This window comes from Ursus maritimus, unplaced genomic scaffold (genome assembly GCF_017311325.1).
Source record: "Ursus maritimus isolate PB19 unplaced genomic scaffold, ASM1731132v1 scaffold_3, whole genome shotgun sequence".
NCBI lineage: Eukaryota > Metazoa > Chordata > Mammalia > Carnivora > Ursidae > Ursus > Ursus maritimus.
Genome location: NW_024425563.1, coordinates 77726851 through 77752107, shown reverse-complemented (window position 1 = coordinate 77752107; position 25257 = coordinate 77726851). Strand labels below are relative to the sequence as shown.

The 25257-nt window shown below is 38.4% G+C and overlaps 1 protein-coding gene across 1 annotated transcript in view; it reads right to left on the bottom strand.

Moving 5' to 3' along the window:
- The window catches only part of PCLO (piccolo presynaptic cytomatrix protein), a 367203-nt gene that overhangs the window by 335992 nt on the left and 5954 nt on the right, over positions 1-25257 (bottom strand). Inside the window, 2 exon segments of the mRNA XM_040644314.1 lie at positions 2803-4206; positions 23013-24705. Of these exon segments, the coding sequence (XP_040500248.1) occupies positions 2803-4206; positions 23013-24705 (3097 nt within the window).

The window sequence follows — 25257 nt, the reverse complement described above, 5'->3', positions numbered from 1 at the left end:
GGTGTTGTGGGGGATGCTGTGTATGAGAAACAGGAAGCAACCTAAGAGACAGGTGTGTTTGATTAACGGGCAGGGGAGGGAGAAGTACTCTCTATATAGCTCCCCAACCCATGACAAACTGTAACCAGCTCTTCTCGCCACCAGAGCAACAGAACAGCAAAAGGGGAAGGCAGAGTGGTACCCACAGGAAAAGAAGACCTGCCTCACAGTGATTATTAGAGTAGAAGCAGAGGCTTACAATATAAAGTTAAATGTGCTCTATTGGAAAAATAAATAGAAATAGTTAAATCTTTTCTTAGAAATACCACTTCTTTGCATTACAGGCATAAAGTCTGAGTATTTTCTGAATGTGCCCCTGAAAACTAGAGGGAAAGAGCAGAAAATATTAGGTTAACAAGAAATAAATATCACAAGCAGAATGGAGAAAGCAAAGAAAGAAAGCAAGGATCAGGAAGGAGATGCTTTCCTAATCGCTCCTAACTGAAGGAAATGAGGAGAGATTAGTAGTAAGAATTCTGAGAGAGCACCGCAAGTTAAGCCTATAAATCGTATTTAAAATTTTCTAGAAATGTATGTGTACGTATGCACACACACATGCAAACACAAAGTGCCTTTCTTTTCAACTAACCCCTTCTGCCAATCCTCTCAAGTCCTTTGGGTTAATAAGAAGAAGAATATTTGAACACCGAATCACTCAACCAGCGTCATTCACTCCCTTGATACCAGGTCAGCCAACAGACTTTACCGAAAGGCTGGAGGGCACTAAGGCCTTCTACTAACTGAAAACTTCACATGGATTAGCACAGTTAAGGTAGGAACACTAGCCAACTGCTTCTGTTACATCAATTTTTTTTTTCTCCTCTGAAACATCTTCCAAATTCAAATAAATTGTCACACAGCAAAATACTCTGAACAGTAACAGTGATCCCAGTGGTCATATTTAAAATAGGATTTCACCTAAAACACCTGAACACTTGAGATCACTAATATTTTCAAACTACGGAAATTTCACACACAGCCTAGGTAATTCTGTGCTTTATTCAAGAAACCTCCATTCAAATTAGCACACCCTCCCCTCAAAAAAATATAATTTAACCAACAAAAGAAAACCAAAGATTTTCCTGAAAAGTTTCTTGTCCTTCCACCCAAGGGCTCTCATTTCATACCTCCACACACTGACTGGATTCTCGTAATCACTATGGTCCAAATATATACATATACCTATGTGCACACATACATACACAATCCTCCCTCTGCACTACACTTTTTTAGTGTGCCCAAAATACATTTTAAATAGAGACATTATGCTTTGTTTTTAGCGCTGCAGTTTGTTTTGTAACTATTAAATGGTACTGTGTTGACACCATCAGCTCCTCATTAAAGGGTACAATTTTTTAAGTCTATGAAATAAATACAATCGTACTGGTAAAACCAAAATTTTCTGCTTCATGAATACACAACCAAAAACAACTCTTCTAAATATATGAGAGAAATAGAAGGTCTGCTTTTTGTTTTGCTTTTGCATTGAATCCAAACCACTGTAAGTAATAATTATAGTTGTTACCACTCATGAAGTACTGAGAGAAACCAAATTTTATCTGCCTTTAAAATGGATCTCAGTTAACTCTATTCATCACAGATCAAGAGGATAAAAATCTCCTTAAGTCTGTAGAAACCATACTTTCACATGATGTTAATTCTGTCAAAGCAACCTAATACCTTTTAAAAGTAAAAAATAAAAAATGTGTACAGCTTACTCTTTAAAAAATTTAACTCAGAAACAACACCAAGAATCTCTAAATCTCCTTCTGTAGATTTGCTATAATCTGTTCAATTTTTCCATTCCAATGAATTACAAAATCAAAAGCGAGTGGAATAAAATAATCCTTAAGTATTTCTGATTTGTGTAAAAACAATGAACAATTATTTAAAATTCAATCCCAAAATGTTTATTAAACATCTAAGATAGCAACAATCATTTAACCCTTCAGTTCCCAAGATCTAAATATTCTAACAACCCTAACACATTATTAATGTTTATAGATTCATTCTTTTATAACCCTGCTAGGTAGAAATTTGCCCATCTCTGTTTTGGTCATTCCATGTGGAGAAAATGTCCCATCATCCATTAAAAAAAAAAAAAAATTTTAAAAACACAGTTCCTTGACATCAGTCACTGAAACCCATGTATCTGTTTTTGTTTTTGGGTTTTTTTTGCACATTTCTTATCAAAGTACTCTGTTATATTTATGGCAGATAAAAGCTCAAAGAGAATTATAAGAAGTCTAGACATAGTAAGTTTGAACCACTATTTTCTAGGAGGCAATATTATTAACCTACACTAATTTCTTAACAATTTTTGTAAAATAACAGACCTCATGTTGTTTACGGATCTGTAAGCAACCAAAACTTTCTCTAAGGTAGTAGAGGCAGGAAGGACTGAAGATCATGGGAACGGTAAAATACAACTTCTCCTTGGCATTAAGTGAAAATCACATAGTCATCTCCAAAGCTACAGTTCTTTAATTCACAAAGGATTGGGATAATTGTTACTTTAAGTTGTCAGCTTATTTATCTTCTTAATTCTGGTGCATAACCCAGAAAAATATAATTACATGAACAAGAAATTAAGCCTGTAATAAGTAATTGAAACTTCTACTATGCCATCAATATTGATATGCCTTCTTTACTAGAAATGGGCTTTTTTGTTTTGGGGGGGGTTTGCTCAGAAATTCGGCTACCAAAATACTTCAGAATAAACACGATACAGTCACATCCGTAAGTAATATATAAATTGCTTACCTCAGTCAAGTGTGGTGTAGGGTTAAATCCACAGAGATTACACACTTGATTCCCGCATTCAGTGCAAGTATTGAAGTTAGGAGGATCCTTAGAACCGATGTTGAGCTCAGTTTTGCAGAGCGGACAGGCTGATTCTGGTTTGGGGGTTTTCTCCAACTTGGGGGGAAGGACAGCCTTCTGAGGCTCAGCTGCTGAAGGTTTGCTATCCTGAACAGGCAGAGGCTTTTTCTCTGTTTCTGTTCCTTTTACGGCTGGAACTTGTTCAGCTTTGGGCTCTAATCTTTCAGCCACCGGAGCTTTCGTGTCTTTTTTCACAGGGATAACCTTTGCAGGGGCTGGTGGCCCCTGACCTGTGGATTTGGGTGGCCCCTGAGGAGGTGGCTGTGAAGGAGGAGGGCCTTGTTTTGCTGGGGCCCCAGGCCCACTCTGAGACTGCGACCCAGGCTGGCCTGCTGTGGAGATTAAATTTGATGCCTGGCTGAAGATTGACGCTCCAAACCCAAAGAGTTTTCCAGTCACAGTTTCTTGAGGCGTCGTGGGCTGTGACTTGGGGGCATCAGTAATACTCCCCAGATTTAGACTGAAGCGTCTTGACTGCTCCTGAGGCTTTGGGGGCTGCTGAGATGTGGGGGCAGTTTGGCCAGTGGTAGGTCGTGGGCCTGGGGGCGGAGGGGACCCTTTTGGCATCGGCTTGGCATCTGGCTTAGGACTTATTTTGGTTTGTGCTTTCTTGGGTTCTTCCCTCTTTTGAACTGGATCAACTGGCTTTTGACCTTTGCTCTCTGAACTAGGCCCAGGATGTGAAATAATTTTTGAATCTGATGCAGGTCGGGGTATGACTTTAGAATCGACCGGGGTGACTCTTTCTCCTGTTGGTGGAAAACTCTGTGAGGGTTTGGCAGCGTCTGTTTTTAGAGGAGGGGCTGTTTTCTCTTGATCCTCCGACTGTACTTTGGAGCTTGGAATATCAGGTTTTGCTGCTATCGACGATGAAGACACAACGTCTGTGGCTGGCTTTCCTGTCTTGGGCTGCTTTGGTTTATCCTCAGCCATGGGGACCTTGGCCTGCTCGGATGGCACCGAGGGCTCTTTGGGAGGGGCTGGCTTGGATGAGGGTTCTGCCACAGGAGGCTGCTTGGCCGCCGGTGGGGGAGATCCGTGAATGGTTGGTTGTTTCACGAGTGGTGGGGGCTTCTTAGACTCGGGTGCCTTTGAGATATCCTGTTTGGGTACAGTATCCTTCTTTGGAGACATCTGCTGTGGCTGCGGGGATGGTTTGCTCACTGTGGATGCAGGAGTAGCGGGGGCAGTCTTCGGTTTTGGCTGAGGGGACAATGGAACTGGAGCCAGATCACCTCCTAGAGCTCTTTTCATCTGACAGTTTAAACAGAGCCACTCTTTTATCTAGAAATAAATATGAAACAATGGTCAGAGACAGGAACAATGTAAAGACACAAAAACGTAATTTTAAAAATGCCTGGTACCATTTGCAACTATGTCGCTCCTCATTTGACCCATAATATATAGATCAAATCATTTTACTTAAATTATATTGAAATATTATAAAGTTAATTATACTGAAATATAATTAATGAACCTCAGAGAGTTAAGCACTCTATATGTTAAGGAAAATAAAACGTAAATATGTACATAAAGTTGTATTTTTTTCCTACTGTTAATTTCTTTTTTTTTTTTTTTAAGATTTTATTTATTTGAGAGAGAGAGTGTGTGGGCAAGCAAGAGAACACAAGCAGGGGGAGCAATAGAGGGAGAGGGAGAAGCAGACTTCCCACTGAGCAGGGAGCCCAATGTGGGGCTCGATCTCAGGACCCTGAGATCATGACCTGAGCCAAAGGCAGCCACTTAAACTGAGCCACCGAGGCACCCCTAATTTTGTGATTCTTTGCCCGATTTACTGAAAGTTTGTACCCCCAGAAATAGGAAACACTGTATCAAAAAGATGAATTATAACGTATTAGATTCCATAAATTAGTTACATTAGATATTTTCTCTATTGATGGCTCATATACAGTTTTTAGTTATACAACCCAGTGTATGCCTGTCAAATTATTAACACATTGCTAATTTCTTAAATTAGCAGAGCATTACTTCCCCCTCCAAGGCGACATAATCAAATGTGTGAAAACAAAAATTGTTAACCACACTGGGTTAGAAAGAGAACATTCTCTGTTGAGAAAATAAAGAAAAAACAATGGCATCGCTTCAAATTATCATAAATAATAGCACGATTTAACAGAGGAAACCGTTTTTCCTTATAATTTTGTGAATATACTAGGAAGAGCAGTATAAGTAAGCAATATACTTATTCAACTGGTGAGATATGTATAGATGTGAGATACACATCAAATATATACACAGAGGTATAGGAGTAAGTGCATCTGTTCATCTCATATTGCGTCAATTATAAAAAGGAGATGGTAAATTTGATACTTATTTTAGAAGATAATTTACAAGTACCTATGTTTAGCATAAGTCAATCAGAGAAAGACAGTTGTCATATGGGTTGACTCATATGTGGAATATAAGGAATAGCACAGAGAATCATAGGGGGGAAGGGAGGGAAAACTGAATGGGAAGAAATCAGAAAGGAAGACAAACCATGAGAGACTCTTGACTCTGGGAAACAAACTGAGGGTTGTGGCAAGGGAGGTGGGTAGGGGGATGGGGTAACTGGGTGCTGGGCATTAAGGAGGGCACATGATGGAATAAGCACTTGAACCCTACACCAAAAACTAATGATGTACTATATGTTAGCTAATTGGATTTAAATTTAAAAATTTTAAAAATAATAAAAAAATAAAAGTACCTATGTTTAACATTTACCTTTTTTTTAATTCCAATATGCTTATTATATAAAATTTTAAATATTTCCAAAGTAATTTAGAATGTCAAATTCTATATGATGCAATCTTCTCCACCCAAAGTAACCAATGTTACCAGTTTAGCACTGAGGTTCTATATACAGAAGTCTAATGGTGGAAAACTAAATATGTGGAACAGAGGTACCAGAAAAGTTTTCCACAGTACAAAAGTATGAAGGGTTAGGCTGGCAAAAAACATGCTCCTTATTTGCAAACAATTTCCTTTTGAAAAGAAATTGAAATAAACCTTCCTAAACTCTTAAAAACTTTTGTCATTTAATAGTTTATACTGCTAAGCTTTTTTAGTAAGAAAAAAATCTTTATTGAATTATTTTCTTAATCATTAAAATGGCTTTAAAGTAAAAATCACACTGAATCATTTAAACTCATGCACTGGTAAAAACGAAAAAAAAAAAGGCTTATTTTGCAATCTCATGAAAGCAAACTTCTGTTTAGAGAAGGTTAAAGAGATTGTCAACTCTAACATGTTATATTTCTGTTTAAAAATGTGAAACAAAGTAAAATTAAAACATTTGTTAAAAATGGGTGGAAAGTACTTGGGTGTTCATCACATTTGCTTTCAGTATGGGGGTTGAGTATTTACGTACTTATAATATTTTTATCTTTACTTTTCTGTATGTTTGAAGCATTTCACAAAATAACTTTTTATACATATAAATATTTGAATCCCAAAACATAAGCAATTGCTACTTACGCTGGTGCCCTGACAAAAGGTGAACTAGAATGTAAGGAAATTTCACTCCACTTTACCCCCTTCTTGATGGACAGAAACTCCTCCGTAAATACACTTTCACCTACTCAACCATCTCTGCTAGTGTCAATGTCACTTCTGCTGTTCTACTGTTCATATTTTCTCATTTGTCTTTTTCCACAGCCTTAAATACCACATCACCTCATAATCATGCAGTCGGACAAAAGAAAATATAATTAAAAGCATAATTCTTGGGGCGCCTGGTTGGCTCAGTCGTTAAGCGTCTGCCTTCGGCTCAGGGCGTGATCCCGGCATTCTGGGATCGAGCCCTACATCAGGCTCCTCCGCTGAGAGCCTGCTTCTTCCTACTCCCTCTGCCTGTGTTCCCTCTTTCACTGGCTGTCTCTCTCTCTGTCAAATAAATAAATAAAATCTAAAAAAAAAAAAAAAAAAAGCATAATTCTTACCTATGCTCTGTCACTGATTTTTTTTCCTGTAAAACATTAGAAGATGTGCATCTACATTAACCACACTAAATTCTAAACTCCTAGGGTTAGTGACTTGCATTACAGTTAATTGCTCTTAATCTTTTTGACGAGTGTTATAACCAAAGCAGATGCAAAATTCATTCACCTATTCCTTTAAATTTTTTTTTTCTTTTTAAGTAAGCTCCACACCCAACATGTGGCTTGAACTCACAACGCGAGATCAAGTCTCATGTTCCACTGACTGAGCCAGCCAGGCAACACCACCTATTTATTTTATTTTTTTTTTAAGATTTTTTTTATTTGAGAGAGAGAGAACATGGAGGGGAGGGACAGAGGGAGAGCGAGAGAGAATCTCAAGCACAGAGCCCGATGTAGAACTCAATCTCAGGGCTCTGAGATCATGACCTGAGCCAAAATCAAGACTCTGATGACTCTCAACCGACTGAGCCACGCAGGCACCCGAGCCACCTGTTCATTTCTGATTCAAGTGGTTACTGAGCAACCTCTACATGGCACATAGCACTGGATAAAAGAGACAAAAATCCCCATCCTCCTGGAGATTACATTATAGTGCAGAAGTCAGATAAGAAACAAGTTAACATATAACTTCAAGGTTATTACAGATATGTAATAAGTATCTGATGATACTGTGATGACTACTTTTTTCCTTTCTTCCTGCCAGGAAGCTTCCTTCCACCCTCCCCACTGAACACTTACTTGGATTTATTTGGTATTATCAGTAAAACTCTAAGTCTCTCTGCAATGTGAACTTTAGACCTTCACGTGTAGCTCACCGGTGGGCTCTCGCTCCATTTTTAAACCACTGTAGAATTAAAACACTACCACAGCATAGCAAATGCATAATTTACACTAATACTGGGAAACACATTCTATATTGCCCTTATTCCGAAATCGAACGTCTCCTTGTACTTTATAGTATATGACCCTTATTTCCACATAAAGACACAAGGGCGAGTGGAAGAGGTCAAAAACCCAAGTCACTGCATCTTCATGTAGAGGAGAATTCTGCTTTTCTCTTAATACACCCTTATTTTGAACGGACTCCACTGCCCATCCTTTGTCCTTTTAATGGCCACATTTTCTTAATTTGGATAAACAACACAAAAAAGACATTTTGACCCCACAGTGTTCCTCCTCGCTGCTAGAATACGCGTTAAAAACATTGTAGCAATCACAATATGAAAAGCTTTTCATCCTCTTAGGATTTTTTTTTTTCTTTAAGAAAGAGCCTCCTTGATATTTAATTCTACTGGCCAAATCTGTTGGAACTAGAAATGATTTTATCTCAGCGCTTAACAATCTAGCACTGAAAACAGACGCATTCCTAATTCCCTGATTCAACTGAAAAACAAAAACAAAAGCAAACTTCCTACACACTGAGAAAAAGTCCACAAGCTGCCCCAGCATCAGAAACCACCCTGTCCTCCCCAAAGCGCGCAGGGAGAGTAACGAGTGATAACAGCACCTTTGCAAGCTCTCAGTCATTGAGGTCAGAAATCCTGTGGTATCTTCACTGCATTATCATTTATTCCTCAAGTATGTCTGCACTGCTTGTGAAAGGTAATTTCCCATTCATCTTTTCATATTTCCAAAGCCAACGTCCCTCACTTGGCCTTTGTCATTGTCTAGATAATTTACACCTTCACAAAAAGATCCCCCATGTAAAACCACCAACCACACAAGGGGTTGACTCTAACTACGTCCCCTCGCACCTCAATGCCTCTCCCAGAATTGTGAAGTTCATCTTTTGCAAGAACTTCAAAATACATAATTCTGAAATATAAAATGCTAGCGCTTGTATCATCCTTCTACTTCCAGGTCTCTAACCCCCAAAAGACAGTAATCAACAAATGGTAAGGACTTCCTGGTGGTAGTCTTTCCTCTGACACCCTGGGGTCTACCTAACCCTTTAAGCATGACAGATGCCCAGTTTTTGAGCTGGTTTGAATTTATTTAATTCAATAATAACTGAAAATGTTTGTGCTCTTGAAGCTACAGCTTTCCTGTGTTTACTCTGCTAATTCCCATTGTTTACACAGTTTGTAGGACACGCTGCTGCCTTCATTTTCTGGTTGCATGCCACAGACAACCTATCCCCATTTTGAGTCAAACTCAAAGAGTCCCTCATAATCACTGTACCTACTAACCATACATATTTTCCCCACCTCCAGGCAATTACTGCCTTGTTTCACTTCCAAACTTAAACACTTATTTGTAAGTCTGAGCAGAAATGAACCTGAATTTTTTACCATCACTGCCTCAGACAGCTGCTGCCAGTTCCATTTGGTAGCCGTGTCTATAATACAGTTGGTTCTCCTATTTCTTCGTGATTGGGTCTTCATTCCACTGGAGCCATGAACGAGAATCAAAAATCTCAGAAGATTTTAGTCCTTATTACTTCTTCCCCATGCCACAGAGGTCAAACAATATCCAAGGCCAAGGCTGACTCACAGAAGAAGCCTTCTACCAATATTTCATAAACAACTTCCCATAACTAGCACTTACTGGGACACCTGGGTGGCTCAGTTGGTTAAGCACCTGCCTTCAGCTCAGGTCATGACCTCAGGGTCCTGGGATGGACCCCTCATCAGGCTCCCTTGTCCATCTCCCTCTGCTCCTCTGCCCTGCTCATGTGCTCTCTCTCTCTCTCATGTGTGTGCATGCTCTCCCAAATAATTAAAAATCTTTAAAAAAAAAATAACTAGCACTTATTCCCTAACATCACACTATCATCATCCACATCCACCTGATAACTGATGGGAAAAATGCAAGAAACAATACCAGGGAAGCCCACAACTGTATCAATGCGTCCAGGAAGAAGTCGTATCTTCAATATATATACATTAAAATGAAAGAATCTAACTTTATTAGAAAAATATGTCATGCTTCACCTATTCCTAAATTCTAGAGTTGATGTAACAAAAGGAAAACTAGTCATCTTTTGCTTTCCCCACCCATAGCCTTACTTACAGAGAGTGCATAAATGGAATTCAAGGTCTGGAGACACAACCGCTTAATGAGCTACTGTAATTCAATTAGTTCTTTGGAAAGAAACAAAAGAAACGCATAAACTTGTTTATTCACTCTTCTAATTTAATATGCTACATAAATGGGATAAGAGACTGGTTAGACAGGATTTTTGCTCACTCTGAGGGCACTGTGTATTCTAATGCAGACCTGTAATATAATTACTATACACACCTCCCTGCTTAATCCAATCCTCTGGGTTCCACTTTGTTGAACCTTTGTTATGTATCAGAGCTGTGACATACAGTAATACAAACTCATTGGCTAAGGACTTTGATGGATAATCACAAATGTATTATTTAGATGTCTCATGAGGTACCACTTATGGTTGTGAGCTTCACATAGAGAGTTTCAATTAATGTTGCCACTTTCAAAAAAAGTTACCCAAACTTTTGATTACTACTGATTACTAAAAAATTATATTCTGTATTTTAAGAGTGTGTTTTCAGTAATAATTGAAGACAATTAACTCAATACATCTAAGCATTGAGGTGAGTTGGCAAATGTTAGGGTTCTAGAATTAAAGGACATTCTTGCTCACAACTGTTACTCATCTATTTAGCTTCAAAACAGAATGGAAATTTCTAAGGAAGGAAGGAAGGAAGGAAGGAAAGAAAGAAAGAAAGAAAGAAAGAAAGAAAGAAAGAAAGAAAGAAAGAAAAGAAAGGGAAGAAAGGAAGAAAGGAAGAAAGAAATCCAGAAGGCCTAATGAGTAATGTCCACCCTTCAGTGCACTCCAAATTGGAAATTTTGAACACAAAATTTACATAAGATTTATAATGGAATGTCTGCTCAACACAGCACAGTACTTGGAATAATGGAACATCAAAAGAGTAACACAATGTTAGGAATTTATATTTCCTGGTGTTCATACTATTCACATTAGCTATTGAATAAATTTTCTTCAGTCATGCTGTCGTCCTGCCTGTCCCTATACAATAAAGCCTGTTGCGTTCTTACTTTTGAAAGCATGACAACTACACTTTTCTGCAAACTGTGACTTCTACATGTACCATTTACTTCATCAAGGCAGGCTCCTCATGCTCTCATACGTGAGTCACAGGCCAATGTGTATTCCTCCTCCATTTACCAGAGTGCTACCCATCTTTAGCATCCACACTGAATTTCCTCCTTTACCACTTAACATACCCAGGCCTGCCCCTTCCTACCTCTTACTAGCACAGCTGGGACCACAGCAGTTAGACTCAGACAGTGCTTTAAATCGTTTTCCAATTATTTCTTCTTCCCTCCTCTCCTCACGTGGACTCAACAGAAGCAACAACTTCTCATAAATTATTCTGAACATTTTTCCTATTTTTCATCAAATTATCTTCAAATATTTACTGAATATGTTATTTATATGTTATATTATACTATTCTGAATGCCACAGAAAATAATTACATAACTTACATTACATAATAGCATAATGCATCATATTATAAAGAGGAAACCAAACTATCGCTTGAAAACAGATTGCCTTCTGCTCTTCAAGGATTGCCCAAGCCACACGACCTCCCCCACAGAGCCAGCTACTCACTGACAGCAGTGTGGCTGCAGAGGGCTCACTGTAGTTGACACCTTTAGCTGTGCATATTAATGCACAATTTATTTTGGCTAAAAACAGGACATTAGCATTTCTCAGAACTGTGATGACATGCTTAGCAACTTGGTGCAACAGTTTTATTTAAGACAATCCATCCAAAAGTTGGATGGATAATTCAGCAACCATTAATAAACCTTGTGAAATGTACACTAAACTTTTTCCTTCCTAAAGCATAATAATGTTTACCAAATACTAGCAATAACATGTGTAAGTCCTCAAAAAATAGGATCAAAAGGTAAAAGCATAGTTTAACGCTTGGCAATGCAACCCAAAACCAGAAAACCACTTTCGCCAAAGCAAAACTTAAAAAATTACTGTATATACACAGACATGAAAATATATTTGCTCTATTACAGCCACATGAAAAGAGGAGGATCCCAAGTCAGTAAACTGAACTTAGATACACTATGTATTAACACTTCTGAACTGCTTCTCAGACGGCAAATTCCAGCTTTTATGCCTTGAATGATTAACACACACCTTGAGCTATCACACGATTTTGTAGCCTGCGATCCAAGAGTTCCAATTAGGCTGTGTTTGCAAAGAGCTTATTGAATTGTCCTCTTATTTCATTTAAAAATTGAAGAAATAAATTCCATTAGTGAAATGAACCAAAGGTCACCTAAACTTTGTGAACTCATTATGTAGGCTGAGAGCTATGTATCTTTAATTCAATCAGATGCTAACTAGAATTAAGATAATCACTTGTACGTTGAGTTGGAAAGGAAAAAAAAAATGCTTTTTAAAAATATATATGAAATGCTTAAAGTATATTAAATCTTGTGTAAAAAAAAAACAAAATTTCATGAGGATTATAGACTCTTTTAGTTTTCTAGGAATGGAAACCACTTATAATTTCTTCAAATTTTATATAGTTATATGTATGCCCATTTTCAAGAGTGTCTTTAAGGAAAATCTGATTTTAAAATTATATTTAATCACCTTTACATTATTTTCATTTTTTTTTCGTAGATCCTATCCACATTTTTCATTACCCTTTATTTCCTTCTGACGATTTTTTAACCCTTCCCCCATCAAGTTTAAAAACACATAAATCCACACATTAAAATTTTCCCCAGCTTTTACAGAATTCCCAATCACATGCTCACATATTAAAGCTTGCCACTGACTTCTTTTGTTTTGCATAAGCAAAAATCCTAAGAGCTGTTCCATGAATTCCACTAAAAATTCTGACTTTACTGAACAAATGATAGAAATGTCATATTTCTATCAAATGTTTCACAATTGATTTTTAAAATCTTTATTTTTGATTAAAGAAAATAAAAGAAAAAGCAGTTTACTGTTTTATATTCAGGTGAGACCACGTCTCATCCATATAAACTTTACCATAGTCTGTTTTACAAACAAGATTCCATCTTCATTTGCTAAATTATTGCCTCTCCTTTTGGACTCTGAGTTCTATTCCTAACTGTGAACAAAGTTATTAACTTCCTCTGTATTTTCAAAATCTAACAGAGTAGCTAGCTCAGAGCAGGAGCTCACAGTTTTCCTAGAGAACAAAAAAGAATTCAGCAACATAAAACTCTGGTTTGAGCAACAGTGAGTAGGAAGGTATAAAACCAGTGTTCTTGGACCTTGGTTTTGTTTACACTAAATTCCAAAAATAAACTACCGTCAAGAAAGTTAATTTTTTTTAACTTTAAGAATATGTGAAATTTACACACACACACACATTCTTCTTTAACCTAGAAATTTAAGAAATGGTCTATTTAAAGACAACACAGTCTCCTATAAAAAAAAAAAAAGATGCTAAATTTGGGGTCAGCAGATCTAGCTTCCTGTAGGAGATTCATTGCTAAGGAATTTTGTGACCATCCAAGTCACATAAAGTCCCTAACTTCACTTTTCTCATTGACAAATGGAGTTAACACTGATGGCACTATCCTTACTTGCCTATCATAATTTTTATACAGATTAATAATAATGTTATCTACTACTTTCAATTACAAAGCATTTCCACTTATATTGCCAAATGTGATCTTGACTTCAGGAAGAGTTTCATACATAAATAAGAAAACTAAATATTCCGAAAAATGGAACAACCTGACCAAATCACAAGTAAATAGGTGAGTTAGGGCTGGTATCCACATTGTCCAAATCTAAAATCCCACATTGTTTCCACTTTTCCAATGGGTCATCTGATGATTGATTTATAAAGAAACACTGAAGATTTCAAGTTGCTTTACAATATGAATTCTGATTTCTGTATTCTCTTTATTACTTGTCTTCAAAATGTGGATACCACCTTATTAAAAGAGCATTAAAGGACAAAATGCATATACAGGGCCTAGTGCACATTCTGAAATGCACAGTGCTTGAACTAAGATCTCTTCTTTCTGTGACGGAAGATCAATCTCCTTTTTACTGAAGAAAAAGGCAAGAAACACTGTATAAAAGTTGTTGCTTCCTAGGGAAGAATGAAGGGGGGGTAAACAGAAGGGGGAATGAAGCATGAAAGACTATGGACTCTGGGAAACAAACTGAGGGCTTCAGAGGGAGGGGGGTGCGGGACTGGGATAGGCCGGTGATGGGTATTAAGGAGGGCACGTATTGCATGGAGCACTGGGTGTTATATGCAAATAATGAATCATAGAACACTACATCAAAACTAAGAATATACTATATGGTGACTAACATAACATAATAAAAAATTATTATAAACAAAAAGTTGTTGCTTCCTTATCAAAGGAAACTACAACTAGTTAAATTCATAGGAATATCAGTAAGACTATACATGTGTGAGGGGTAGAGCTAGTACTACACCCCAGACCTGATGCCTTACTCATGCTCTTGATATTGGCATTTTTTAGGAAAATAGCTGTAACTACTAATAGATTATTTACATTTTTGTCTTCAATGTATTATCTTTGAAATACTTTAAGAGCTTACTTTTATCTAAACTAATTAAAATATGGAATAGGCATGAGCGTTAGATACATTTTCACAAGGGACGTGAACGATGAACATGTTAACCCATCACTGTATTAAGTTTACTGATCCAGCAAATGATTTTGTTTAGGTGCAGGTATCTGCTTTCACAGCAGAACAGCTGTTCTTACCAAGCTATACAGATCATCATACCAGCCGCAATAATATGTAACAACAGTCTTAGTAGATATTCCAAAGGCTGGATATGAAGAAAGACACCTGAAACATCTAGTCATTTAAAAGCTGAAAGTGAAAAAAAGAAAGAAAAAAGGCTTTGGTTCTAATGACTAAATTTATGCGCAGAGCATGAGGAATATATATTTTATAGAGAGAACATCCAAGTCATAAGAAAAATGTTGCAAACTGGATCTTGTCGAAAGCGAGAGCTAAATAAATATGGTGTTTGTAAACATATTTAAGTAACACAGATTTGTTATATGATCAATTGGGTATTTCCATTCCTTCAAATTCATTAAAAAACTGTTTTAAGTGAAGATAAATTAATTTTGCCATAGTCAGGGTATTCTTGCTTTAAATACTGTTAAGGATACCATATGAATTATCAGAGAAGAGAAAAAAAAAGTCCTTTATCTTTAGAATACTAAGACCTTAGATTTAGAATCAAGGGAATCTATTTCTCTTCACTGGATTCATATAAAAACAGTGTCAGTTAAAGCACACGTGACTGTGGTTAAGGATGTATTAAAAATTAACCAAATTTGCCATCATAGGCATCATCGTTATTTAGAACCAGAAATTCTTGTCATGTCAACAGGTAGAATGCCAAGGCTCAAGGTGAAAAATCAAAATTCTAAATCCTTTATTCACTCTGTCACATCATATATTTGCTCAACCATCATTTGATAAATGAGGATTTTTTAAATTACTCAAGTGTTAATTATAACACGAATTTACAAGCTTAAAAAAATAGTACAAAAAGGTACATTAAAAGTAAAATCGTCTCTCTCTGCCACCAAGCCTTACTCTCCACAATCAATCAGTTTTAAGTTATGCTTTGAGTTTTTCTAGTGGTTGCTATTACAGTATCAAGTTTCAATTTAGAAATTTAAAATATGCATTCTTACCTTCCTATAAAAGTGACAGTTTTTCAAGACAACCTTATATTACCACTACTTTAGGACTGTCTTAAGCAATATCCAAGAAATTACATTTAATGCATTAATTATACATCTTAATACGCAATAAAACTTTTTCAGCTTGATTTCTGTACCATCTGATATCATCTCACATTCCATCATGGTTATGCAATCACATTTTGGAAAACACTGATTTAATATCTTTCTAGTTTTCTTCATTTCTGAGGTAGAGTGAGCTATTCCATCCCATTCTTTTTATTTTCCTTTTAAATAGAAGAACCTTCTCCAGCGATTGTATGTATATGTATAGATATGCACACATGTACATATAGAGAGAGGTGATAACTTGTACGCATTCTTTCATGTGTTAGAACATTCTTAAGCTGCCCGCACACTCTCTCCTGATATCCTGCCGAGGTACAGAATTCATCTTATCATCGTATCTGGAAATTTAAAGGAATCACTCCCTAACTACCGTCTTCTGTGTTGATAATGAGCATGGTAGCTGTTTGATTTCTCATCTTTTTGTAGATGATACCATTTTTCTCTATGCAAGTCTCTCGGGTTTTCTCATCTTTGGAAATCTGGTATTTCCTCAGGATGTACCTGTCAGTCATTTTATTCATCTTGCATGGCCAGTGGTAGCCCTGCACAAGCTGAAGAGCTTATCTCCATCATCTTGATTCTTTCTTTCTGAAGCTCCTATTAGAGCTCTTAGGCACACTCTTCATGACCTTTCAGATTTCTCTTAGAGCCCCAGAGCTCCCCGAATTATAAATAACCACTTCCTCAAAATGTCTACAACTTCATGGGCAGGCATCCAGAAAGAGCCCCCACATGTGAGATAAAATGCCCAACTCGTCAGCCTCTGCATCACCACAGGAAGTAGTAAAGAGGAAAATCTCAGAATTCTACCCCTTTCCAGGTGCATTCCCACCTTTTCCTTCCTTAACCACTCTCAAACCCAAGCTTTAGTTAGGACTATATACATAAATTAGACCTTAAGTCACCATTAAAAATTCCAGATTCCCAAGTTATCCATCAATTCCCAGACTCTAATTCTTCAATGGGAGGGAACTTCACCATTCGACCCCCTCCCCTCATGGTCCATGCTCTGACCTTCTGCTACTTCATTTCTCCCCATAACATTTATCACCAGTCATCACACTATATGTTTTGTCACTCTTACTAGAATACACTTTCTATGAGAGGACAATTTCTGTCTACTTTGTTCACTCTTAATACACCCAAAGCCTAGAACAGTACCTGAAACACAGTAAGTGCTCAGTAAGCAGCTGAATAATTTTTAATTGTCTTAATACAGCTCTACAATCTGGAAAAATCCTGAGTCTTTTCCAGATCATCAAGCAGACCCACTGAAATTTGAGTGTGGTAGTTATTTATGAAATATCCTCTTAAATATTTCTCAAGAATAAGGAAAATATTTATAAGTTCTTCATATTTCCTGAATGAACTCTTTTCTGTAAGGTCAGATGTTTTTGTTGTTTTATTTTTCAGTACTTCACCTGGGTCCGTCATGTGGTATTATTACTAAAATGTCAAGTTAGTCTCTTCAAACCAGTCATTTAGAGTGAATGTCTCCATTATTTACTAGGTTATCAACAGAGGTTTTTCTGTGTTTGTGGACATTCTCCTTCCCCATTACTCCTCTCCTTTGAGAGAAAATGGGATGGCAGAGGGTCCGTGTCCAAGTAAGGACAGCTTTATAGGACAGTATCAGATCAGTGCAGTGGACTCATCATTCAGTAATGTTTTGTTTGTTTTCTCCTTTAAATCACTCTTTTGTGCCAGAAGGGCATTACTTCTTTTTTTTTTTTTTTTTTAAAGATTTTATTTATTTATTCGACAGAGAGAGACAGCCAGCGAGAGAGGGAACACAAGCAGGGGGAGTGGGAGAGGAAGAAGCAGGCTCATAGCGGAAGAGCCTGATGTGGGGCTCGATCCCGCAACGCCAGGATCACGCCCTGAGCCGAAGGCAGACGCTTAACCGCTGTGCCACCCAGGCGCCCCAGAAGGGCATTACTTCTAATCCTCTTCCAAAGGCCCTAGTTTTCTCATGAGGGTCCATTACACAGTTCATCCCTTCATTGGGAGAATGCTTTGGCTTTGGCTAGAGGAAAAGAAAAATAAAGCCTCTCCCTATCCACTGTCTTCCCACTGGTCGTATTTGTTCCTACTGCAGTTCTTTAATTTGTTGTTTGATCACTACCCACAACCCATGACTGCTTTCTCTATTTGCTCGTTCCCAGCTTAGAGCTCACAGAGTTTCCCCGAGGAAGCAACTTGTACGGCGGTTTCCTTGGCTCTTTTTCTGTCACCTTCTTCCCATTTCCTTTCTATCTTCTAGGAATTCAACATTCCAACTTATGTACTACTGGGGGTCTTTCCAATTTTCTGGAACCACCATACATTCAATCTTTTAAGAAGTGGGACATTTGGAGAGAGGAGGTGAACTCACTGTGCCCAGTCTTCCTTTTTAAGAGGAACTATGTTGCAGTTTTTGCTTAGAATTACAGGTGCAAGACCTTTGTGCTACACCAGCAAGCAAGGAAGAAAAGAAAGTTCCCTTTTCTAAACATTCTTCCAGCTACTCCACCATCAGGAAGGTATTAATTGATTTTCTTTCTCCACCGGTTCCAGCCTCCTGACACTGGGCACAGCTCTACCCTCTTTCTCACCAGTTCTTCTTAACAGATTCTCCCCCACTGGTTTCTCTCACTGGAAATGCAAGACACAGAGGCCCATTCACCTAAAAGAGGTGTCCAGTTAAGTCATTTTGCCAATCTGAAGAATTTCTTTTTTTGTTTTGTTTTGTTTTTTTAATAAGTGGAGAAAGTATATATGCAGGTCCAGGTATGTTTGTTTTGGGTTTCGTTTTTTTTTTTAACTCCTGAAATATAGCCAGGTTTTTGTTAAATAAAATATCTGGTATCAGCCAAGAGACTGATTAATGTATGGGCCATCATGACAAAAAAAAAAAAAAAAACACACAAAGCACCTTAAATCCACTTTCCTCACTGGCATTTGGTTCATTATCAACATTCTGCAAAATGACAAGTCACTTCATATATTACAAAATTTGATAAGAACCAGGAATTATTAGACATTAGGGACAAATCTTTAAATCTCTCCCTAAATCTTGCCCCAGGCTACACATCAAAAGAGATCAAGTAAATCAGCAACAAAAACAACAATAAAAAAAGCTTTAGTTGCTATTTAGAAAGCAAATGTTCAGTTCCTGTGTCAAAAAGCAAGCCCAAAGAGAGAACTGCATTGTTGAGATTTATTCTGTTAATGGACTGGCAAGAAGAGATAGCTATAAACTCCTCTTGGCATCAAAAGTCTAGGCTTAGAGCCAGTAGATTCTTAAGGTTTATTTGGAACAGCACACATCTTGACAGCCAGTAGAGTGGACGGTTTAAATACCATCCTCTTCACACAGATATTTGAGTTGTGTGAGGGTGTGTGTGTGTGTGTGTGTGTGTGTGTGTGTGGTGGGCAGGGGTAAGAGAAAGCTGACAAATTTAGTTAAGGAAGTAAAAATCCCCTTCCCTAAAGCTTGTGTCTGAATGATGAAACCTCTCCAATCGTCCATCCCCTGATTGGTACTCATTTAAGAGCCAGGATATTCTTAACAAATATAGTCATAATTCTGATATGTTGGTAACAAAAAATAACAGAGAAATTTTCCTAGTTTTTTCAAGAATTGATACAGGAAAGCAGTATTCTATTTAACCCACAGACTACAAAAGTAATAGTATTGAGTTACTTGCATATAAACATCAAACTCGCAAATAATAAATCCATGTAAATTAAACTAAAGAATGTCCTGCCTCTGTCCCTGTCCGGCATAGAAAAACTGTTTACTCAATCTGAATATTTGAAGACAATATGACCCAGAGTGTTACGTCCTCTTCAGAGGATGCAGAGAAGTTCACCTCCTCATGGATTTATTGAACAGTTCAGAAGTCGTGATTATTCCCAAAATTTCATCTGTCTTATCTTTTGAAACAGAAGCTCTCAGCTTCTATCCGGAGCTCTAATTTCCCAACTCTGACCCCTTGATAATTCAGGAGTGAGGAACTGGCCATATGGTGCAGAGGATTAGGGTAAGGTGCCTTCCTAGAGTTCAGAACCAGAATTCAGATGAGATTTTTACTTATGCGAAAAAAGCAAAAGTTAAAAGTAATGTTACTTGTAATACTACAAATCAAATGGCTCTTGATTGACACCTCAGAGCCCAACAACTTATGACAGTGCATCTATATATAAAAAAGAAGTTGAGAGTAAACTTTAAAAGTCTCATCCATGTTGCATTATATTACAACTTAAAAAGCATTTAATATATTTAAAAGTACCTTCTCATGCAAATGTTCAGAGAATCCTCCTAATAACCCAATACGTTTGGCAGAGAATACGTTATTACATTCATATTTCAAATGGTGTCCTTGCTATAGAAAGTTTAAATGAGGTGGCCAAGGTCATCTCATCAAGAATGAGGCAGCGAGGTACACCTGCCCCCACATTCCCAACACCTTTCGTAAGTGTCCAAATCCTATTATTCTTCACATTTCCAACCCAAATACTTTTGTTTTCATGAAGATAGATATGATGCCCACACACCCTCCACCAGTGATAGTGATGTGTCCTTCCTTGGACCTAATAGCACTTTATCTCTGTTCCTACCACAAGTAAACAGATTTGGAATCAGAAGATTTGGTTTGAATTCTGCTTGAGTATTTACTATCAGGATGATCCTAACAAGTAAAGTAACAATAGCAACCATCTGAACACTAGTTTTCTCACTGTTACAGTCAACAGAATATATACCCATGGAATTATCTGGAAATTTAATTTTGATAAAAACAAGTCAGAAAGAACTATGTCAACTGTAAAGCCCTGTACAAAGTTACTTCTCATATATATACTTTTTTCTTTCTCATCTACAAATTTTATTTTCCCTATTTTATTTCCTGGAAGAAAGACCACATCCAATGAATTCCTGATTCTGTCAGAGCATTCATGGGTGCTTCACAACAGGCATTTGATACAAACTTACAGAACGAATGAATGGTTGAATGTACAACCATATTAAGCAAGGTAAGTTTCATTAAGCAGAATGTTCACAGCAACCTGCTAAATGTGGAAGGCCAAAATCTGACTTGACTTCTCTCCAATCTCATTGCCTGTTTTCCCCCACCACTTCAGCCAACCTAGATTTACCTCTGATTCCTTCAATACACCCTACATTTTTCTGGCTCTAGGTCTTGGGCCAAATCATCACCCCCTTTCATGCCCTCCATCTGTTGAAACAGTATCCACCCTTAGCTCAAAAGGACCTACATGCCATTTTCTCCACAAAACTTTTCTCAATCTCACCCACTGGAACGAACACTTCCTAATCTGAAGTCCAGAGTACTTGTCCATCTCTCATAACTCTTTTCACTTGACCACAAATTATGTTGCCCTTTGCATGTATTATCTCACCTAATACACTTTGATCTTGTTAAGATCTGTATTATAGTTATCTTTATACCCTTCCAAACATGTATTAAATGTCTTCCATATAATAGGTATTCTTTTTTTTTTTTTAAGATTTTATTTGTTTATTTGACACAGAGAGACAGCCAGTGAGAGAGGGAACACAAGCAGGGGGAGTGGGAGAGGAAGAAGCAGGCTCCCAGCAGAGGAGCCTGATGCGGGGCTCGATCCCATAACACCGGGATCATGCCCTGAGCCGAAGGCAGACGTGTAACAACTGAGCTACCCAGGCGCCCCAATATAATAGGTATTCTAATAATAGATATGGCTTCAAAGTCCAACTGCATGCCTCTACTTTATAAATAGCCAAAAAAATGACATTTTATGAAATGATCACCTATTGTTTGAAGTCATTATTACCATCCATTCCTATCAATATCATATGGTATGAGCAGAAACATATCTTCGCCAAAATTTTAGAAGCTACAACTACATAAACTACTTATAATCAAATTTCCGCTATAATTTGAATGCATGTTCTTATTAACTGCAACGTTATATTAAAGATGGCTTATCTGAAAAGCTAAGGTACTTAATAGGACTTTTGGATAAGAAGAGTAAATGATACTTCAGAAAACAACCAGAAGTTAACACATTTTTAATTTACATCATTTTAATCTCTCATCACAGTAAGTACCCCAACTAACCTCACAGCTACCAATAATCATCAATGCTGTCATTATCATAAAATAGACGTCATTTATAACAAGGGTACACAAGTCTCCTCTCTCAGGGATCTTTAAATCACATAATTCTTCCTTGCCTGCTGTCAGTTCCTTCCTGGGCTGTTCGCAGACAAAATGCACACATAGCCCACTAACAGCTGTCCTCCAGACAAAGTGATTCTGTGCCTTCTCGCCGGGTAGAAGCCACCAGATTTCTTTTAAAAATGTATTCTTCTAGCCTCTCTATTCTCACTTATATTATTATCTCATCTTCACTATGTTACTTCTTCACTCCAGAGAATTTCTGAGCTTTTCTGCTGTTTGGGGCTTTTTGCCCCTTCTCCCAGAATGTCCCCAAATCTCTACCTATTAAAATCTTTTTTTTTTTTTATTCAGTGCCTTTAAGTGCTGGGTTAACATTAACTGACTTCTTGAGAATTACTTTTCTATCCTCAGAGTAAACAATGTCAAGCTCATTGGTGTCACTACTGGCCCCTTTATGATTTCATAGGTCAGGAACGCTTACCCAAAGACTTGGAAGATACAAACTGTGATCTTCTGAGAAGACACCCATCAATGATGAAGCTGTTCTCTGACTTCTTCACTTTACAGACTGACTTACACTGTTATTAATGACTCTCATGAGTGAAGCATGCCTTCACTACCGTATCAAAATCACTGGCAGAGAAAGGGGATGTACAGTTTGGAAAAGTTTATCCAATTTTATATTAAAATTATATTTATAATGCAAAAACAATGTCTGCTTTTTTCCCAGCACATATGATCCCAATTAAGAGTACCTTAAGTTTGGTAGGCCAGAATATGAATTTAAAAGTTCAAGTAATATCACTGCATACTAAACAGTAAATATCACTGTATGCTACACAATAAATAGTGTGGATCTTATGGGACAGAGTGCAATGAGTAAATGCTCACTATCTTTGTACTGATTCATTTTTACTTTAAAATGCCAAACTTATCAGAAATTGTGGCAATATTTTGGGCCTATTATTGGAGAAAATATTTAATTTTTTTTTAATTTACAATTAGCAGAGAAGAAAAAGAGGAAGGACGGAAGGAGGGGAGGAAGGAAAGGATGAGAGGAAAACAATGTCATCCTGATCCCAGGGATAAACTAAGCATCCTTTGTGCAAAATGATGATACGGTTTAAGAACATGAACACAATGAATAAATGCACTCACCTCGGTTAAATGAGGATTGGGATTAAAACCACAGAGGCTACATACAGTGGTTTGACACTCAGTGCATGTGTTAAAATTGGCCTTTTCTGGAACATGCAACAGAAGTTCTGTGGTATTGCAAAGAGGACAGATGGTTTTAGGGAGGCCTTGTACTGGGGTCTGCTCCACAGATGGAGAAGTCGATGGCTGCAGAGGTTTCCCAGCTCCTGTTTGGCTTACTGGTTTTGGAGATTGCTGAGCTGAAGGCTTTGCTGGGCCAGGCTGTTGAGGAGCGGGTTTTGCTGGACCAGGCTGCTGAGGTGAAGGCTTTGCAGAGCCAGGCTGTTGAGGAGGGGGCTTTGCCGGGCCAGGCTGCAGAGCTGGGGGCTTTGCGGAGCCAGGCTGCTGAGGTGAAGGCTTTGCAGAGCCAGGCTGTTGAGGAGGGGGCTTTGCCGGGCCAGGCTGCAGAGCTGGGGGCTTTGCGGAGCCAGGCTGCTGAGCTGGGGGCTTTGCAGAGCCAGGCTGCTGAGTTGGGGGCTTTGCAGAACTAGGCTGCTGAGTTGGGGGCTTTGCAGAGCCAGGCTGTTGAGAAGGGGGCTTTGCTGGGCCAGGAGGTGGAGCTGGAGTTTTTCCTGGCCCAGGCTGCTGAACCAGAGACTTTGTTGGCCCAACCTGCTGAGAAGGAGTTTTTGGAGGCCCAGGTGGCTGAGCTGGGGACTGTGGCCCAGGTTGGTGTGCTGGGGATTTTGTTGTCCCTGGCTGCTGGGCTGGGGGCTTTGCTGGCGCTGGCTGCTGGGACGGAAGTTTCTCTGACCCAGCCTGCTGAGCTTGAGGCTTCGCAGGCCCAAGAGGCTGAGCTGAAGACTTTGGCCCAGGCTGCTGAGCAGCAGGCTTTGCTGTCCCTGGTGGCTGGGCTGGGGGCTTTGCTGTCCCTGGCTGTTGAGCCGGGGCCTTTGCTGGCCCTGGTTGCTGAGCTGAGGGCTTTGCAGGCCCAGGGTGTGGCGTGGCAACTTTTTCAGGTCCAGGTTGCTGGGCTGGAGGTTTTCCGGGACTTGCTTGCTGAAGAGGTGGTTTGGATGGGCTTTGCACTGAGGGTTTAACTGATTCTCCCCTTACAGGGTCGGACTGTTTAGTCTGAGGCCTGGCTGCATCTCTCTGATGTGCCTGGTCTGTCTGAGGCGCCTGGGTAAGCCCCTGAGTTGGTTTGCCTGTCCCTGGAGGTTGTGATTTCATCTTTTCCGGTTGCTGAGAAGATTTGGGAGAGCCATCCTGTTGTGCTGGGACTCTCACAGGTCCTTGCGGCTTTGGACCTGGCTTAGGTGACTGTTGTGAAGGAGGCTTCGTGATTCCTTCAGGTTTTCCTTGTTCTTTCTGAGCTATTTTTTGCTTCTTGGCAGTTTCTTCCTGGGATGCATCAGAGTCTGATATCAAATCAAAAGGATTGAATTTATTTACAACAGAGGAGACAGCACTTAAAGGGTTAACCTCTGAGAGGAAGCCAGGCATCATACTAGACTTGTGCTCTTCCTTCAGATCAGTTCTGGACTTTGATTCTTTCAAGCTAATAGTGGAAGGACTCCTTCCAGGCGACTTCTGCTCTGACCTCAAAGTGTCTGTAGTTCTACTCTTACTGAGACCAGGCGGAGCTGAACGGCCAGGGTCCGGTGGTTTCCCTGGCTGCTTTGGAGGATGACTACTATCCAACTCTTGCTTCCTGAAAGAGTGAAACAAAAAGAAGTAAAAACAATGGAAAATATCCCAACTCAAAATAATATTAATGAGCCATTACTTTCTTAGAGCCTGAAAATTAGGCATGCATAGTAGATACAACCAGAACGCATTCTGCAGCATCCTGTAAATGATCACAAAATCTTTTAAGTCTTTGTTACTTTCTAAACATGGGTAGAGATTTTTCAACAAGGTAAACAAGAAGGGGAAAAATCAGTACTTGCTACTAAGTGATGAAAAATTAAGATACCTAGTTAGACATTACTTATAATAGTTTACCTTGATGCTTAATAGAATCAGGCCGTCCTTAAAACCTTATTAATATTAACTCAATAAACCAATGCAGGGCCATGTTCTAGTACATTCATGTTTGAAGAATGCTATTCTTTCAAATACTAGCAGCACCAAGAATTAAAAATATTCATTTTAAAATGTGGGAGCTTGTTGCAACTGTTTTTGTTTGTGTGTTTTACTTGATTACAAGTAGTTACATTAGTAATATATGGCACACATGACATCAGGGAACTTATTAGAAAAG